General features: G+C 43.1%; 3 protein-coding genes across 3 annotated transcripts in view; 1 reads left to right on the top strand and 2 right to left on the bottom strand.

The window, feature by feature from the left end:
* Positions 1-6,163, bottom strand: part of cntf (ciliary neurotrophic factor) — a 6,949-nt gene extending 786 nt beyond the window's left edge. The window contains exons 1-3 of the mRNA XM_035638048.2: positions 5,740-6,163; positions 3,225-3,539; positions 1-3,127 (exon numbers count right to left, since the gene is read on the bottom strand). The exon at positions 1-3,127 is cut by the window's left edge and continues 786 nt beyond it. Coding sequence (XP_035493941.1) covers positions 2,954-3,127; positions 3,225-3,539; positions 5,740-5,859 — 609 coding nt within the window. The 5' untranslated portion in view covers positions 5,860-6,163 and the 3' untranslated portion in view covers positions 1-2,953. The remainder of the gene's footprint in view (positions 3,128-3,224; positions 3,540-5,739) is intronic.
* Positions 6,164-8,242: 2,079 nt separating this feature from the next.
* si:ch211-113e8.11 lies at positions 8,243-9,656 on the top strand. The gene is made up of 2 exons (XM_035637237.2): positions 8,243-8,526; positions 8,677-9,656. Exons 1-2 carry the CDS (start codon positions 8,453-8,455, stop codon positions 9,329-9,331), a joined length of 729 nt encoding a protein of 242 aa, XP_035493130.1. The 5' UTR covers positions 8,243-8,452; the 3' UTR covers positions 9,332-9,656.
* A 515-nt stretch (positions 9,657-10,171) lies between these two features.
* On the bottom strand, positions 10,172-16,727 carry zfp91 (ZFP91 zinc finger protein, atypical E3 ubiquitin ligase). Its single transcript, XM_035637255.2, has 12 exons — positions 15,840-16,727; positions 15,492-15,529; positions 15,126-15,242; positions 14,690-14,729; positions 14,151-14,261; positions 13,970-14,065; positions 13,394-13,573; positions 13,147-13,197; positions 12,808-12,886; positions 12,186-12,300; positions 11,980-12,079; positions 10,172-11,863 (listed from the first exon to the last, which is right to left on the bottom strand). The coding sequence occupies exons 1-12, from the start codon at positions 16,247-16,249 to the stop codon at positions 10,879-10,881; spliced, it is 2,322 nt and encodes a 773-aa protein (XP_035493148.2). The 5' UTR covers positions 16,250-16,727; the 3' UTR covers positions 10,172-10,878.
* Between the last annotated feature and the right edge of the window lie 1,601 nt (positions 16,728-18,328).

An 18,328-nucleotide genomic window follows, 5' to 3' on the forward strand; every position in this document is an offset into this window, starting at 1 on the left:
ATCCTCTCTTTGTGCTGTGAGCCATTTATCTACAGCTCGCTCTATACACCAGAGGTCAACAGAGAGGGCACTTGGTGGCGTAACAAACTACATTTGTAAAGAAGACACAGTAAAAAAATATTTATAAACATTTGGGCAAACAATCAATCAATAGCATTTTGCCAGGAATGTAACCACAGTGCTGTCCTTTATATGAACTGTAGGAGAAGGAGAGACTTAAATGACAATTTTTCAGACATCAAAATGTCCAGAAAATTGGATTTTGAAAATTTCCAGAGTTTGCCGTTCACATTTGAAAACGCAGCAGAGGGATTGTCCGAGTCAGATGCCTTTCGCATCCATGGGAAAATTCCTAAGGTGAGGGGTGGTGCCTAAGTAGAGCGCCCACCCGCTCGCCGTGAATCTTCCGGAGATTTTTCCTGCTATATTCTCAGATGGGCTCACTCAGAGATTTTACAGAAATCTTAAAAGAGGGCAGGCAGGAAAAGTTCAGGAAAAATGTCAGGACTTCAGTTCATGTCTGAAAGCAGCTCATGGGTCTTGTGTAGATCAGTCCATGACTCACAGCTGATATGTGTTGCTCATAAACAATAATATGAAGCTGTTGGAACCAAAAACTCCCCATTTTTCCCAGTAAAGTTCATGTTTGGACTCCAAAGCTGCATTCAGACCAACAACAGGATTGCATCAAAGACACACTCAAAAGAAAAATCACACCACCACGATCTTGGTGACCACAACTTTCCACAGTAAAATGCTATTAAATACAATTATTTCATATCATTTTTAAAGGTATTGTATTTATCTTTGCTAAGCCTTTGAAGTCATGGCAGAATATTCAAACTTCAAACTTTGGCTTAAGTTCCCTTGTCTTGATCCGGGGCCAACCAGGCCAGCAAATCAAGCAACTCATAACAGAACAGAGCCTGAAAATCCTTTCGGGGAAAAAAAGAAGAAAAAAAAGATTAAGACGATTTATCCACTGTGTAGTCCTGCAGATAGTTCATCATCTGAGTAGATAAAAAAAGAAAGAACATAACACATCCCCAAATCCATATACAGAACAACAAATGCAATACATGTATTGTATTCGCAGTATATCACATTAGAAAGTACAGTGCTCCAATTACTTATTATTATGTATTTATGATGCATTTGATCTTTATGATGTATTTTCATTCTTCATTAAGTGCACATGCACAGTAGCTCATATTTTTCTCAGGGGTCACATTTAATCTGGAAATTAACGATGGGGACTCAGATCAAATGACAAAACGCATTCATGTTTCCTTCCAGTAGCAACATCCAAGCTTTTATACTCCCAGTGCACCTACCTAACAGTTTATCAACCTACAGCATGTAACATGGCAAACATTAACTAAATGAAATCCGCAGCCCTTAACTTAGTTTTAAGTTTAAATGTAATATGGTCCCCTTACACTAAAAAACGGTCTTACATAGCAAACCTCTCTTCCATCAAATCTTTTGTCTGCTTTGTGCTCCACATTATCACAGATCGTATTGGTTATCTAGGCACAACTATTCTACACAGAATTCAATCCAATTCACAGTATCTTCTCCTTTTCTTGCCCCGAAGCCGTATGCATTATTAAAGACTATCTGAGTTTATGGCTGATGCTAATTTAATTAGTGCTTCAGCCCAGGACGGATTAACAGAGTGGCATGCGTGGGTTATTTTTTATTTATTTACATGATCACAATATAAGCAATCGACTACAAGTTAACATATTAACTACAGTGTACGTCCAGTATTGCAGCGCGAGTTGAAGCTGCCCAGTGGATAGATAGCTGGTCACATGACGGAGACAACTCCTTTTCAGCTGACAGTCAAAATACAATATGTGATTGAGGACATGATTTCCGTATCCCTCTTACTGGGCTGTGACTTTAAATCCCTAGAATCAGTATCACAAAAACATTAATTATACTAGACCTTTAATCATAATTTATTCATCACTTGAGTTTGCAGACTTTTACTATTTGCAAAATAATTTTATAGCAGATTTCCACTACACTCCCCGTTTTGGTGCCTATTCATTTGTCCATGTGTTTGCACTGTTGATTGTTGTGATATGTCAATATACCCGGTGCCACGTTTGTACAGTTTCATCGCAAGCAAAGTGACCCAACAATATAACAAAAACCTATAAGAACACAGCATAATTTAACATAATTGCCATTATTGGGGAACATCAAGAAAGAAAGAAATGAAAGAATAAATAAATATATGCAATAGCAACATCTAAACACTAGAGTGTGCTGTTACACGTTTTTTCCCCCCTCATTCGCTGCACATCCCCAGGTAAAAAACTTATATGGAGTTATTTAAAGCCACAGTATTCAAATTTACAGAGCTACAGTCTTGGAATTGTATGAATTCAAATGTTCTCATTTTCATCAGAATGTTACCCTTGTTAACTGCTTCTTCCCTCGGCTGCAGTGGAACCCGGCAGTATATGTTAAATAATCACTTCAGCTGTATCAAAGGAGTAAAGCATGCAAACGGAACACGTTACGGAGTAAGGTGTTTTTGCGGGTGAAATACAGCTCAATGTTTTGTTTCCTTGATAGCAAAGTGTGAAAGAAAGAAGTGAACTCAGTATCTTAACCCTGACTCATTATCTCAGATTTCATCATACAATGTTAACAATAAATACTTCGACAGCACCGAAAGCTGTCGTTACTGTAATGATGAACATGGTTGGAGACTCTGTTCATGTATAGGGGGCTTCACGCTGTAAAATGAACCAAACACAACTCATCTCCCTGTGTCAGTAGGGATCTGTGTGTCTCTCTGAGCACATGATGATCTCTCATCTATTTCCCCTACACTCTCCTCTTTTCATCCCTTCACCCTCTTACCTCTCCATTTCTAACTTTGTCTCTCCCTCTCCCATTATTCCAATTCACCAACACACACTCCCCATGTCTCTCATCTCCGGGCGCTTCTCATGCTCCTGACTCGAGTGGTCCTCACTCGCTCCTTGGCCGTCAACGAAGGCAGGCCCTGCAAGGTGGTGATGGTCGTCTTGGTCCAGTAGTCCACTTCCTTGAAGATCCGATAAACCCAAAGCTTCAGCTCAAACAGATTGGTCGGACCATCTAACTGCCATTTAGAAGGGGAGAGATCGCCAAGCTCTGCCTCAATATTTATCCAAAGCTTTTACCATCATAATAACACCTCTGATGATGTCAGCACCTACCTCCAATCCCTCCAAATTGGGTGTCAGGACCACTGTGCCATCTGCAGCTCTGAGGAGTTCCCCTGTGTTGATTAAGAGTAGTGAGAGTCGGTCCTTCACCAGTTTCCTCTGGGTCTCGTAGTCGCCCTTCTTGCCACCACCCAGCTCCTCCTCCTCTTTGGCGATGGCTCTCTCCAGCAAGCTGCGGCACTGTAGCAGAGCAGAGTGGAGGCGCCAGAGCGTGTCCCTGGTGTCCAGCTGTGAGGAAGGAGGAGGGACGGACACCAGGCGACCATCAGCCACCATCTCAGCATGAGTGAAATTCTCCTTCTTTCTCTTGAGGAGGAACAGAGGGAAAACAAACAGGGTGCAAATTAAGAACAGATTTGTGATATCATTCACGATGAAAAGGGAGGCGGAGGAGGACTTGGAACGTGAAGTGGATAAGTGGAGCGTTGAATAATGCTCTGTGTCAAGTGTTTAGACACACTGACATCACTTTTGATAGCACTTTGGAACAATATTAAAGAACACTGTCTATGAGGCAACATGGATTCTCTCATAATTTGATAGGAATTTGTTCAGGCTGATACAAGTTGTTTCCAGGAATGAAATATACCTATCAGAATGAAAGGTGTTCCATTGAGGAGGAATTTGTGCTCAGTAAGGAAAAAACATGCAATACAACACAATGTTGTATTCAAAAATATGGTTCGATTTGACTGTCTAATCAGAGTCAGCGTTTCAAACACAAAATCATGAATACATATGTACAGTACGTTGACATTAACAAAATAGTTAGACATTTTGGAAAATATACTGGTCCACTTTCTTCCCGAGAGTTGGATGAAAAGAATTATTCCAATTTCCTGTCCGTACGATAAATATGAAGCTGCACCCAGCAGGGAATTAACTGAGTTTAGCTGGACACAAGGGGAAACAGCTGACCTGGCTAACAACAAATGTTTTTACATTTGTTTTTTTTAATTAGCGAGCTGTATAGTTGCTGTTCGGTAGATTTTGTTACCTTCAGATATCAATCTTTTTATCTAACTTTCAGCATGAACGTCACATTGTAACAAATATTGAACCACTGCATTCATATGATTATAAAATCTATACTGTTTTTACTTATGTTCAACGACTTTTAACGAAGGCAGCATTCCTGTAATTTCAGAGCTACATAATGACAAACGGGACACGATGATCGGGCTGACGGCGGCTTCAGCGCTGAAGCGAGTTGTGAATCCCAGAGGCCTCCTTGTGACATTATACTCAGGTGTTAATGTTGAACCCTAAGTGAAAGTTGGTACCAGTGGTCTAATGTGACCTGTCGGACGGGGGGGTGAATGTTTGCTGCTCAGACTGAAGAGGACATGTGATTGAGGTACTTGTGGAAGCAATATTGTTGCCAGAAATGATATTCTCATGGATAATCGTGGCTGTTAAAAGACAGTGTTATCCCATCCAACAAATATGCAAGGAAGAGATTGCCTGGGGTCAAAAATGTAATTCTGCCTGAATCATTTCTTATGTTAAAGACTAAACAAAATCCTGCTTGAGAGACAAGTCCTTCCAGCCGAGGATAGAAAACAAAGGAGACATATATACTTTTCTGCAAAGACACTGTGTCAGAAGAAGACATGAAGGGTTGAGCACAATAGGGTCAAAATCCCAGTTATATGGATGAAGTTAAATGCCAGGCCGCTCCCTCGCTTCTAGCGAAGCACATGAAAAGAGGGATGAGGCAGTGAACTGGCAGGAAACCAAGAAGTTTTAATAACTGGTAGCTCTAACACCTATTGGCAAAAAGACTTGGGGAAATGAGATAGAGGCTTCGCTCCCAGGCATTGATGAGCTTGTGCCAGAAAAACGCCCATTTCTCTCATTCCATCAGAGCCCACCTATACCGCCCCCCAGGACTCTGCATTCCTACCTCCCGCTACCCCAGACATGACTTCCCTCTCTTTCACACACACTCATACACGCACTCTCCCTCACTCTTATCTTGCTCTTGCACGCATCCATTTCTTATTTCTTGCTGTCTCTCTCTCTCTCTCTCTCTCTCTCTCTCCCACCCACCCACCCACACACACACACACACACACACACACACACACACACACACACACACTTTCTCAATTTACTTGTTTCAAACACACACAGTCACATGCACACACAGGCATGCATGAACAGGACACAAAAAAACCACACACACACACACACACAAAAAATCTATTAATTTTCCATTTAACCTTGGCCTATTTCTCTGTCTCCCTCTCTCTCTCTCTCTCTCTCTCTCTCTCTCACACACACACACACACACACAAACACCCACACAGACACGCACGCACACACATTTTCTATATATTTCTCTCAGTTATCACCTTTGAAATCATTCTCTTATGTGTGTGTGTGTGTGTGTGTGTGTTCGTGTGTGTGTGAGTGTGTGCGTGCGCGTGCGTGCGTGCGTGCGTGTGTGTGTGTGTCTGGAGCAGGTTGCAGCCAGTGGAAAAAGAGAAGTTCCTCCACTCACATAAAGCTCCAGTAACATGGAGCACTCGTGGTGCAGCTGCTCGGCCACAGCAGTGGCCCGGGCCGCCGTGGTCCTGCTCAGATCCGGGCCGGTCATGTCTCTCGTCCGCCTGTCTGCCATGGGACATCCAGCAGCCGCAGGGGGGGCAGACGCTCACTTGCAGGGACTTAGCGACCGACTGCTCCTCTGATGTACTTGTAGACCCCCGTGGCCGCCCGCCTCATCCCGACACCAGCGGGCTTCCCGCTCCCGGCTCGCGTCAACCTGTCACTCCGCTGAAACCCGCTGCGCCGACGCTTCGCAACGTAACACTCGTTTCCCGGTTCGTCCGACCCCGTCCGCGCTGCTGTCGGTTACTTGTGTTACACACTCGGGGCCAACTCTCCGCCCTTTCCCCCGGGAACCTGATGCCAGGCATGAGGAATTTAACGGGACACGCGGGGGCGGAGGGGCGGAGGGGAGGGGGGAGGAGGGAGGAGGAGCCCATCGACTCGCACGGTCGACGGGCTTATCTGATTTACTGGATCTGACACGAGCAGGAGGTCCGAGGATCGGATGGACGCGGCCCGGACTCTTCCCTCCAGCACCCTACAGTAGAGAGTGACCTGTGCACCTCCCATTCAACCACCTCCATTTATTCAAGGGACCCGCTTTACTTCAGTAAACCTATTTTCTCTTCAAGCTACTTGTTCACTTCGGTTTATCAAATATTATACAGAGCAATAGGAAAAAGGAATTCTAAAGCAACTTCACCTTGACCAACTATAAAACTGGGGCCTGCATGTATTACATTTAGCACTACTTTTATTACATTTAATCTGCACTCCATATCCTTTATATTGCACATTTTCAATTGATTCTATTTATTTAGTTTCCTGTATATTTCACATACTGCACAGTATTTCCTTTCTATTGCAAATTTTCAATTTCTTTAGCTTTTCTATCCCGTGTGGTTTTGCCTTACTGTTACTTTTATTTATTGTATATATTACTTATCTCGTTTTTTGTTTTGTACTATTGCACCATGGGTGTAGGATAAACGTTTTTTCAATTCCTTTGTACGTCTGGAACAATATTGCAGGAATTGAGAATAAAGTTGGCTTGATGTTAACGTTTTAATCAAAATTGATCCAATAATATAATAATATAACATTGACGGGGGACATGCTGCTGAATAAGTGCTTTTTTTAAATTATGATACTACTGTGCTTTTTCTCTGGTAATATTTCAAGAGTATGTTGGGGTGGGGGTGGGGGCTACACTATGAAACTGTTCTGTTCATGTTCCAACAAATTGTGGTGATTTGAGTACTATACACAGTATTCTCTTCTTTAAAATAACCTAAACGTATGGAAACTAAGACACTTGCATCACATGTGGAGCGGCAAGATAGGGCCCAATGTGTCCATGGCAGGAAAATAGGCCTATAACAGGAAAGATAAGAAACCTACCAGGGCCTTTAATTAAGACTAAATACATATGACAAACATCACAAAAGACCATGCAGACATTTTTACATATCAGAGCAGAAAAAGCACTGACAGTTAATGTGGCTTTGTTCCAGGAAGTTACACAGGCTCATATGAATAGAATGCAGCTGCTGTGAACATCAGGCTAAAACTTATCTTGTGTTTGAAAAGACGACATCCCTCTTGGATTTTTGTCAAGTTTAGGAATTACACAAGTTGAAGCAGGAATAGTATTAAAATAAAAAGTATGTTAGTTGGCTAACATGGGAGGCACTGATACACAAGAGACAGACATTAACTAAATTTTTCAGATAAACATCCATCTACCCATTATCTATACCGCTCTATCCTTTAAGGACAATGAAGATTATACACATTTCAGAACACATTTCAGTTTAGAAAGACATGACTTTTTTTTTTTAAATGTGTTTTTGCTGAAGGGGATGTATTTACTTCTTTTCATAACTGTGTTAATATGCGATGCATTAAATGAACAACCTCTGGCGACTAAAACCCAAATAACAATATGTTGAATCTCTATAAATGGAAGATATCCTTAATTTTTGTTGCATAATAGTCAACAGTTCTTGGATCACCGTTTGTGGCTGGTAATGATCTGAGGGTGTAATAATATAACAATTTTAAATAAATTGTTTGCCACTCATTTGATGTGATGTTCCCCTTTGACTAATATCATTTTTTTTTAAACTGCCTAGGAACCATATCTATTGACATGACACACTCCCTCTTTTTTTCTCTCTCTGTGCAGATACTATTGTGTTTATGATTTTATCCAGACATTCTCTGCTTTTAAACATTTACTTACATCCTCATATTTACGTCTCTGCTTTTATTTGATGATCATTTCCGTGTTTTTATTTGATTGTGATCATTAATCAAATAATCCCATAGCATAATCTCCTCCATAAAGCACTTTGGCCAGTATTTGATGTGTTTAAAATGCGCTCTGTAAATAAACAGATTAGTGTAATACCACGCCCGTGCTGCAGGGGGCGCTGCAGGCAGCTGGAATGTAAACACTAAGCTGTGGCTATACGACGACGACGACGACAGCTAATATGGCAAACACACACCGCCAGAACTCAGCCGAGATGTTGAAGAAGAAGATATATTAATGTGTTTAATAGATTCATTCTCGCCACACAGGAGCAGTTACCAGCCCGCTTTCACTTCGAGGTGAAGCTGTACAGGTCGCTAGTTTAGCTTCGGTTCACTGTAAAGGTATGAACTCTCTGGTCGGTTACGGAGTGTCCTCGGGATCCGACAGCGATGGAGACGTAAACACCGGGCGAGTTGGGTAATAAATACTCATTTACAAGACACATTTCACTGAACACACTTTGTCAGATGAATGTATAATAATAATAATAATAATAATAATATACACGGTGTGAACTTATCACGCCCTTTAAAGCTTGCATTCTGTTTCTGTCTTTGCTCCTTCAAGGTCTGTTAAGGTGACAAATGCCAAGAAGAGCCGCAACTTCTTGCTGGAGTCTGGTTCAGCTTCCTCCAGCAGCGAGTCAGAACCGAGTTCATCCCCGCCGCACCCACCTTCACTGGCACCAGCCAACGCCCGTCAGCCCTCCCTACCTGCGCCTTCCCTGGGTTCACTCATCCCTAATAAGCTGCCTCCTCCTCCGCTGAACGCCAGCTCTGACAGCAGTGTGTTTGCCAACCCCTTCAAGGCTCAGGCGGACCAGAAGCTCAGCGCCTTGCAGAAACATGTCCCCCTGACAATGCAGGCCAAGCCCTCCCAGATAGGAGGGAAAAGGATATGTGTGTCATACAGGAAGGACAGAAGGTGCAGGTTCGGGATCAAGTGCAAGTTCGCTCACGACAGTGACCTTCAGACCACGGCCGTCCCCGCCGACGGCCAACATGCACCCGAGAGTGACGAAGCACCGGCGTCAGAACAGGCCGAGCCCCGCGCAGGCGGCTCCACCGGCGCCGGGTCACAGAAGCCCACAGAGGAGGAAGAGTCAGGGGGGCAGCAGGCGAAGAAGAGGAGGGTTGGACTGAGTAACACCTTGGTTCCTCCCAAACGAGCCATGAAGCAGTACGCTATGCACAGGGACAGAGAGCGGATCAATATGTCCTGATGGACGTTTCCTGAGCTGTAACGCTGTCCTGTCATTAAGCAATAGTATGTAGTGTGGGTGAAATATGCTCTCTCGGTGTGCATGTGTGTACTGTCCATGGGTGGATCAATTATTAGCTCAAGCCCATAGTTACATTACATGTGTCAGCAAATTACATTTGTGTTTCCCAGGCATTAAGAGTCCTTGACTGAAGAAGAGATGCAGCAGTTAATCGATTAAGCCAACTATTTTGATAATCGATTAAGTAGTTTTTATGGGGTAAAAAAGTCAAAATTCTCTGATTTCAGCTTCTTAAATATTAATATTTTCTGGTTTGTTGCTCCTCTATGACAGGAAACTAAATATCTTCATTGTGTGGACACAACAAAACATCATCGTCGGGTTTTTGGAAACACAATCAACATTTTTCACCATTTTATGGACCAAACAACTAATCGATTAATCTAGAAAATAATCAACAGATTAATCAATAATGAATTTTAAGTTGTCCCGGCCGAGTGGAGAGAAAAATTGACGGATGCTTTGTGTTTGTCCTCAAACTGTCAATGAAACCACTGCATTGTGTAAATGAACAGTTTCTTTTGTTTGCGCTGCTACCACACGTGCTATATCGCTGATTAGAGAGGTGCTGATTAAGTATTGACATGTGTTCCAAGGTATCTACATGGCCTAACTTATCAAATAACACCACACTTCAAAGGTTATAGACAAATGTTGAGTTTAATTGTCTAATTCGGTGAGTCCTCGCAGAGGTTTTGTTGGGTTTGATATCCACTAAACATTATTGCAGTTATTATTTCTTCAAAGTCAAACAAAAGCAAGGCTTCACAAACCGGTGCACAAATCTCATTTAAAGTTTTAATGACACTGCCAGTATCTCTAAAATATACATGTTGTGACTATGAAGCACCTTTTTCTGTCTACACCTTTCCAAGGTTTGTGTTTAGTTTTTCTCAGTGACTTTCAGACTTCTCTGTTGTATATTTTTAAATCTCAAAGTGGATGATTTATAGTAGATTTGGACAATAAATGAAAAATGACTTGCCTATTTTCTTATTTTCCTTAGAACTTGACTTTACTCACCCCACACACACACACACACACACACTGAGGACGTCTATAGTGCTCTAATTGTTATGTTTAATTTGTTATATAAATTCATTTGCTTTATTACAGTAGGAACTTGCCACATACCAGGCATTTGATGTGCTATTTATTACTAAGAGGTATGCTATACTATTGCATGATAGCAACAGCTTATAACCTCAGCATCAATACACACACACACCACTCACATAAAAGGCTAGTTAAATTTACAGGACAGTTTTGTACAAAGGCAACAACTTACACATACAGACACATATCTTTCCCTGACAGATATTCTAAAAAAAACAACTACCTAATATGACTATGGGTGAACAGTACATAACTATACATATACTGGTGATCCTACATTAACCGCAAACATTGCAATACAGTGTATTAGGCCACTGATGACTTAATCTTACTCTATTTTCTTCTTTGTGTCACTGTGCTCCATCCTTATTTTACATGAGGGCCTGCTGCACATCAGCCAGAATTTCTTGTCCCGTCTGCTCCCAGACCACAGCGTCCTCCCCCACTGCCTCTCTCTGCTGCAGAGAGTTATCTGATGGAGATGAGGAAGTGAGCCCTGAATTGTCCAGAATAAAGCTGCCCCCATTTGTGGAGGCTGGATCCTGGGACTGGGGTTGAGATGGGGACAGGACAGGGGGGCTGGGGGCAGCTGTCTGCAGTGTCTGGAGTTGATGAGACGTCGCTAGAATGGGGATCTGCTGAATGTGGGTTTGGGATTGGCTGACCGGCTGGAAGGTCATCTGTAGGATTTGTGTCTGCCCCTGGCTCTGCTGCTGGGAGGAGTATGACTGGAGAGCCTGGAGCTGTGGTTGGTGCTGGTTCACCACTGAGTTGGCATGGAGGGTCAGTTGATGGATTTGGGGATGTTGCTGCTGTTGAGCAGCTTGCACAAACTGGACGGGCATCTGCAGCTGCAGGTGAGTCCGCTGCTGGTTGTCAACCGGCGAAGGGGGGTCAATAGGGGACAGGGCAATCGTCACTGGCACCTGCATCGTGTGGAGGCTCTGGTCTTGTCCCAGTAAAACCACCTGGTGGCTCACATGTTGGGTCACATGGCCCATATGGGACAACTTAGCCAATTGCTGCCCAACTTGCCCTTCCTGGCTCAGCTGCTCAACCTTCCCATCCTGACCTACTTGGTCTTCCAAGTCAGTGCCCTCCGCTTGCATGGGGTTTCCTGGCAGCTCCAGCAGGGAGGCAGGGGTTGTGATGAGTGCGCCAGCATTGGCTGCCAGCGCCTCAGCGATTAGTACCTCTGGGTGGCTCTTGGCCTTATGGGCAACCACACAGTCCTTCTTCTCAAACTTCTTACCACAAATGGAGCAGGAGAACTGATAGGTGGCATCAGCATCATGCTTCTTCATGTGCCAGTTGAGAGACGCTTTCTGGCGACAGGTGAAGCCACAGATCTCACACCTATTGTTGGAGGAGATAAAAAAGTTGAGCTGAAATGTCTAAGTAATCTAGGAAAACTCAACAGAATGAAACGTCTCAACCAAAAGAGCAAAAATTGTGAACAGGGAAGTACTAACTGTAGGGGCTTCTCTCCTGTGTGGATCATGCGGTGCACAGCCAAGTTGTGGGAGCTCTTGAAGGCACGAGCACAGAACTCACAGATGTAGTCTCTCTGGTCTAGAATCACAAAACACTGGGATATAGATGGGTTCTCTATATACTTTGTAACAAGAAATGGTCATATACAGACCGAACTTGTTTTACAAATACATTGTATTGGTACCTGTGTGGTGCTTAGCGTGACGCAGCAGCTGCTTCTGAAGGCGGAAAAGCCGTCCACAAGACGGGTGAGGACATACATATTTCTTCTTGAGCAAATGCTGATATTTTATATGGTGCTGGTGTGAGAATCAAAGAAAACGCAGAAAAGTAAATCAGCATCAGTTAGATGAAACACTTTAATTTACATAGGTTTAGGTTAATTGTAAGGTTTACCTACTTGAATAAGACATGAGTGGTCAAATTGCAAATAAAAGGAAAATCTAATTTATCTCATTGTGTTTTGCAGAACCCAATATTCCCATAGTTCCCTTCAGCTACAGACGTTGATTTAGAAACATTTCAGGATATATCACCCGGAAATAAACTTTCACCCTTTTTAGTGCTGAAAGAATTTATCAATTAGTCTCATCAGCAGTGATTTAACAAAGCACAATCTTTAACTCTGGGAAGATTTGATGGACATAATTGTTTTCAACATTTCATAAAACTACTGTTGATGGTTGAAATGTTTGAATTGTTAAAGTGTCTATGGCAGTGTTTGAAATAGATTTTCCGTGACCGTGTGTGACGCTGTGACGGGCATCAACAAACCGCAGTGGGATCATTTAGTTACTGCAACAAACCTGCAGGTAGCGAGGATGAGCCAGGACTGTCCCACATCCTTCCATTTCACAGCGCACATATTGCACCGGGGGCTTCTTTCTGTGTGGGTGAAATACATGACATTGTAATGTCACAAAATACCACATATTAAATACATAAATAAATAAATAAATATAATTCCCCATGACTCATTGATATCAACCAACATATCCACAGATTTCCTATTCCATGGCTCACAATGTCAATTGGCAAATAACAATCATATCCTTAAATTTTCTGGATAAAAGGGTGACATGATAATCCTTGAAAAAATTGTATTACTAACATCAAATTATAATGCTACAATACATCAGCTTTACCTTCTCTTCGGCAGCCGTGGGGTTTTGTCGTCTTTTTTCCGTCGGCCTCTCCTGACACACAAACAGTCAAGAAAATGATTTCAGTGAGAGTTGCAACAGAAAATCAAAGCCATGTTACATTATGAAGTGAATACAAACACACTATGAGGAGATAATTGCTTTGTGACCAAAACATTTGCTTAGTATTGGATATACGAGCAATGGGAGTCTGTCCTGCTGAGAACTGCGAACGGATTATTGTGCTTACTTTCTGGGTCCATCCGGGTCTTCCACAGTTACTTCTTCTAGCTTTACTTCCTCCTCCACAGTTTCCAACATGTCCGGACCTTCTATCTTTATCTCAGCAACCTCTTTCTCTTTTTTAGGGGCCTTCTCTTTCTTCTCCTTCTGTCTGGGAGGAGCTCTGCGCTTTGGTTTCGGGGCATCCCTGAGAAGAACAGAGACATAGAGTTACTATACTATTACTATATTATAGCAACTTAAGGAAACAAAACTAAAAGTGGCAGAGAGGCCTGGTTTGCTTTCCAAAAAAAACTTTCAACATGATGAAAAGGATAAACCTAATTCAAGTGCAAATTTACAATTGAAATAATCACAACGTTCTAAAGAACTGTCAGTCAATCAAATTATCCTGACCCATTTACCCTCTCAAGTACCAACACACAGGTGAAATGGTGCTTATTATTATTACATCCACTATGACTATGAAAAATCACCACCCAAATCTACTACTACATATATACTACTTTGCTTAATTAGTATATAGTTACAACAGTTACTAAACAAAAAGTGGACTCATGTCTGAAAATGAACCCACACACACCTCTCAGCCTTAGGGTCATAGCTGTGGTCATTTAAGTCGTCTCTAAAAGGAACATCTTCATCACTGCTGAGGCCCTCCTCCTCCTCCTCTGCGCCGCTGAAAACAAAAGAAAAACAAAAGACTTGAAACAAGATTTTACATTTTCTGCACAGGCCAAGTTATGCACTTAAGATCAACGTACCTCTGACCCTGTGGCTGGTAGTTGACGTCGTTAGGGTCGTCGCAAAATGTGAGGTCTACATCATCCAACACTGGTTCGGCAACGTCCTCGCTTTCCTCCTCTTTGTTTCCACTGAGACAGTAAAAGTGTGAAACACAGCAGTTGTGAAAAACACACCACCTAGCTCTCATTCAGACAAACACTTTTCATATATATGTATATCTCCTGCATAATTACATCTTAAAGGGGCAGTAAGCAATTTTGGAGAAAGATTGTTTGTTGTTGATTTTTTGACTGCACTGATCGGGGCTCAAACCCGCAGCTTGGGGTATGGGAGACCGAAGCGCAAACCACGAGGCCAAAAAGTGTATCGGATTAAAATCGTTTAATGGCCCTTTAAAAGGGTAAGTTGACCCAAATCACAAAAGTATATTTTCCCAGTTACTTTATAAAACTGAAATATTCATATATTATAGAGAATACAACTTCAGCACTGAGTAAAACTCGTATCCATTGCAATTTTCATATCATGCTTTGCCTGATGGGCAAAGTATACTTACATTTGAATCTTCTCCTCATTGTTCACCTCTCCTTCCACTGCTGCATGACAAACAATGAGGAGAAAACATCAAGAGTTTAAAAAAGGCAACCACAGCTAATTTGTCTACATTACGCACAAAAGGAAAAACATACATGTATAAAAGTTGCAATTTCATTGCAGTTTATGCATTATGCATTCTGAGTAGATGAATTATCTGTAGTAAGGAGGGAGAGTTCAAAGGGTAGCACTGGTCCCATCAGTTAGACTAAAAATACTTCACCAAGAGCAATCCATAATTACAAATACATGGAATCAGATGTCTCTTAAGGCTTTCTACGGAACAAACGACCTCGACAACAGTGGTCAGCCTGACGCTCGTCTGTGTCTGCGTGATTTGAGTTGTTTACAGGCTGGCATGCCGACCCAAAACAGATCATTGTCAACAGGTTGCTCACCAGCCGGATTCTCCATTCCGGGTTCGGTCTTACACACGGGCTTGGCAGAGCTGCGGCCGGCTCTGCCAGACGGGGGCTTGGCACGGGTCTGTGCCGGGGGGCGTCTGGAGGGGAGAGCTGGAGTGAGGTAACAGAAACACGCCATCAAACGTACTGTTGTTGGCCATCAAGTGTGCTGCAGTCGTGAGGCGAGGTCACACGTGTCTCACACACACGCACGCACGCACACACACGCACACACACACACACACACACACACACACACACACAGCATTGTGCACGTACACGGGATGAGATCTGACTTGGATGGTATTTCAGTAAGAGGTGGATCGAGAGGCGTATCCTATGGAATGTTTTTCTGATTACCTTGAGCATCTGTGACAGGTTTCTTGGGTTCCTCCGAGCTGCACAAAAGGAGGAACGTTAAAAAAAGAGGGGTTTTTTCAACCTGCCACCATTCATCACATCTCCAATTAGACAACGCCTTTGAAAGTTGTTGCACTGTGTGAAATATTCGAAGTTTTCGGAGCCAGGTGAGTGTCACTGCGCCCTCCCCATGCAGAGCTGCGGGAAGGGGACGAGCCCTGCTGAAGGCGTGCGTTCGACAGGAACTGACCCCGCCGACGTAAACACACATGTCGAGGGTGTACACAGGCTCATCGTAAACAAACGTGGTGCTCTAACTAAGCCAGGACGTGTCAATCAAAAACTTACCCTGTGCCCGTAAGGCTGTCAGCTGCGACCCCCCCTCCACACTCCGCCGAGCACGCAGGTTCTGAATGTTTCTTCCGCCTGGAGTTGGGAACTTTCCTCCGCTTGGTCGCTGCGGGGTCCGGGCTCGGTTCGTCCTCGTCGTCGCTCTTGGTGTCCTTCAGCCAGGCCGGTACTGCCCTCGTTGACCTGTCCCTCAGAACCCGCCCCGAGCTCAGCGGGCTCGCCGCGGCTCCGTTCACACCCGTCAACGGAGCGCAGACGCCGGACCTCGGGCGTCCCGCTCCCCGCTCTCTGAGCCCCATCCGCGGCGCGACAGTCGTACCGGTGGCCGGGGTCTGACGTGCGGCCTTGTCCTCCGCCGGTGCTTCGCCTTTATTTACATCTCCGTTCCGGTCGCCCACCGGCTCCATCGCCGCGGACACCGGACACTTCGGTCTGCTCCAAATTCCGCTTTCAGTCAAACGGGTTCACTTGCAATTAGTGGGGAAAAAGGACCACATCTGGTTTTAAGATGTTTTGAGCGCAGGCGGCCTTTATCCTACAGTGGCACATTTTCTGTGAGTGCGCCGGGTTCGTCGCCAATTTAAATGCATATCACTATTGATTAGGGACAGAAAACTTTTCTTAATTATCTATTCAATAATAAACCGATACGATTTTAAAGAAGCAGACACTATTTTCGCGTTCTTAAAGCTATAGTAAACCTACTTATCCGCCCGGACCTGGAGCGCAACCATTTTGTGCGCTTTGTTGCGTCTCCTTTAAGCCCAGTGTGTACCGCGGTTACGTTCACGAGCGGAGGCGCGTTTGGGCAACTGCTGCTGCCACCATGTGGATGTGTCCCCGAGGCTCGAGCAGGTCGAGTCGAGCCAGCTGCTCTGTTTTATAAGTCTGCGAAATGCAGCAGCGGCCGTTTAACAGCGGCACGCGAGCGGGTGGCCGCCGGGCATCATGGGAACTGTAGTTCAAATCACATCTGCAGCGTTTGGAATTTGCTTTTACGAATATTTCTCTCCGTTTTTGTAGTCGTGCGTCTGTCGTTTTAGGATAGACAGTAGTAATGAGAAAAAACATAAATGCGTACAATTTTGCAATATTTATTTTTCTACAATAAATAGTAGCAATAATGGGAATATGGGGAAATGTTCCACGCACAATATTTTTCCTGCCACAAACCAAGTGAGATCACTAGGTTCAGTGTATTGCCTAAAAAATGTTTGTGTTCCGTGAAAACGATTCAATAGACGATATCTTATTTTAAACTAGAATGATGTCTTTATGGATACATATTGAATTACATTTTAACTCGGAAGAAAAATTAAATGTGGTTCATTATTTTTCCTGCCATGCTCTGCATTGGTGTGTGGAACTAACATGGCTGTCAATGAAAACCTGCACCGTCTGGTCTGAACAGGACTTTCACTATTTGCCACCAGATGGCAACATCAACCCAAATCATATAGACCAGCTCCTTCTGACAGGACAGGGAGTCCAGCCAGGCTCAACTCTATATTTTCCCTGCCATTAATCAGAATGACACCGTGGTGTTAACGTGTGTTTGTGTTTTTTTTGTTTATTTTTTTTAGCATGTCAGAGATATTATTCCTTGGAAATCAACTGGCAGGGTCTGTAAAGCTTTTTATTAATCAAACACTTACCACAGACTCACAGCTCCCTGGTGACACAAACTACCATGTAGACAATAGTTTAGAATTTGGCTTTGGAACCAATATTTTGTACAATCAAATGTGACTAATGTGCTGTTACTTCTCAATACATTCAGCACCAAATGATTTGCCAAACATTAAGTTTTTCTTTTTTTTCTTATCTTCTATTGATTTATTTTAATTTACACAAGATCAATTCAATCACATGCAAGTTAAAATATTCTAAGATTATGAACGGCAAATGTTTTCAGTGTGAAATCTCAGAACTACAGAGGTGATCGTTATCGCACACAACATGAACAGAACATGATGTAACTTGAGATTATTATTATTTTTTGGTTAAAGTATCGGTACTCAGGTGATACTATAGGTAACAATCGGCCAATCCCTAATATTTAAGGTGAATGCCTTTCCTGCAACCTGTCGCCACCTTGTCACGATAAAACAGGAGACCATTGAACTGAAAGGCGGTGATAAAAAAACCCCCATCTACCTGTGATTGCCCTCTCACACACATTGCACTACATGATGGAGGCTACTTATGTTCTCAAAATCTCTCCCTGCTGGGGCACATGTTTCTAGAGTAAAGTTGACCCGCCACAGAGAAGTTTATGAAACATTCTCCAAACACTGTGCTGCCTCTCCGCTCTCCACCATTGCTTAATAGCAGCTGAAGTATGAGGTCAGGGATGGGTTTCCATTAACAAAGGCCAGAGCACGTTCATAGTAATGTGGTATAATTTAAAATTATACAAAGTTTTGTACCAATTCCAGTGTGTTAGGACATATTGAATTAAATAAACAGTCAAATGAAGCAGTGCA

Source organism: Scophthalmus maximus, chromosome 8 (genome assembly GCF_022379125.1).
Source record: "Scophthalmus maximus strain ysfricsl-2021 chromosome 8, ASM2237912v1, whole genome shotgun sequence".
NCBI classification, from domain to species: Eukaryota; Metazoa; Chordata; class Actinopteri; order Pleuronectiformes; family Scophthalmidae; genus Scophthalmus; species Scophthalmus maximus.

Coding starts and splice junctions, on each gene's coding strand:
- si:ch211-113e8.11 (XM_035637237.2), top strand. CDS start 8,453: ATGAACTCTCTGGTCGGTTACGGAGTGTCCTCGGGATCCGACAGCGAT. Junction 8,527..8,676: donor GTAAACACCGGGCGAGTTGG/GTAATAAATACT, acceptor TGCTCCTTCAAG/GTCTGTTAAGGTGACAAATG.
- zfp91 (XM_035637255.2), bottom strand. CDS start 16,249: ATGGAGCCGGTGGGCGACCGGAACGGAGATGTAAATAAAGGCGAAGCA. Junction 13,574..13,969: donor TATGACCCTAAGGCTGAGAG/GTGTGTGTGGGT, acceptor TGTTCTTCTCAG/GGATGCCCCGAAACCAAAGC. Junction 12,887..13,146: donor CCACGGCTGCCGAAGAGAAG/GTAAAGCTGATG, acceptor TCACCCACACAG/AAAGAAGCCCCCGGTGCAAT.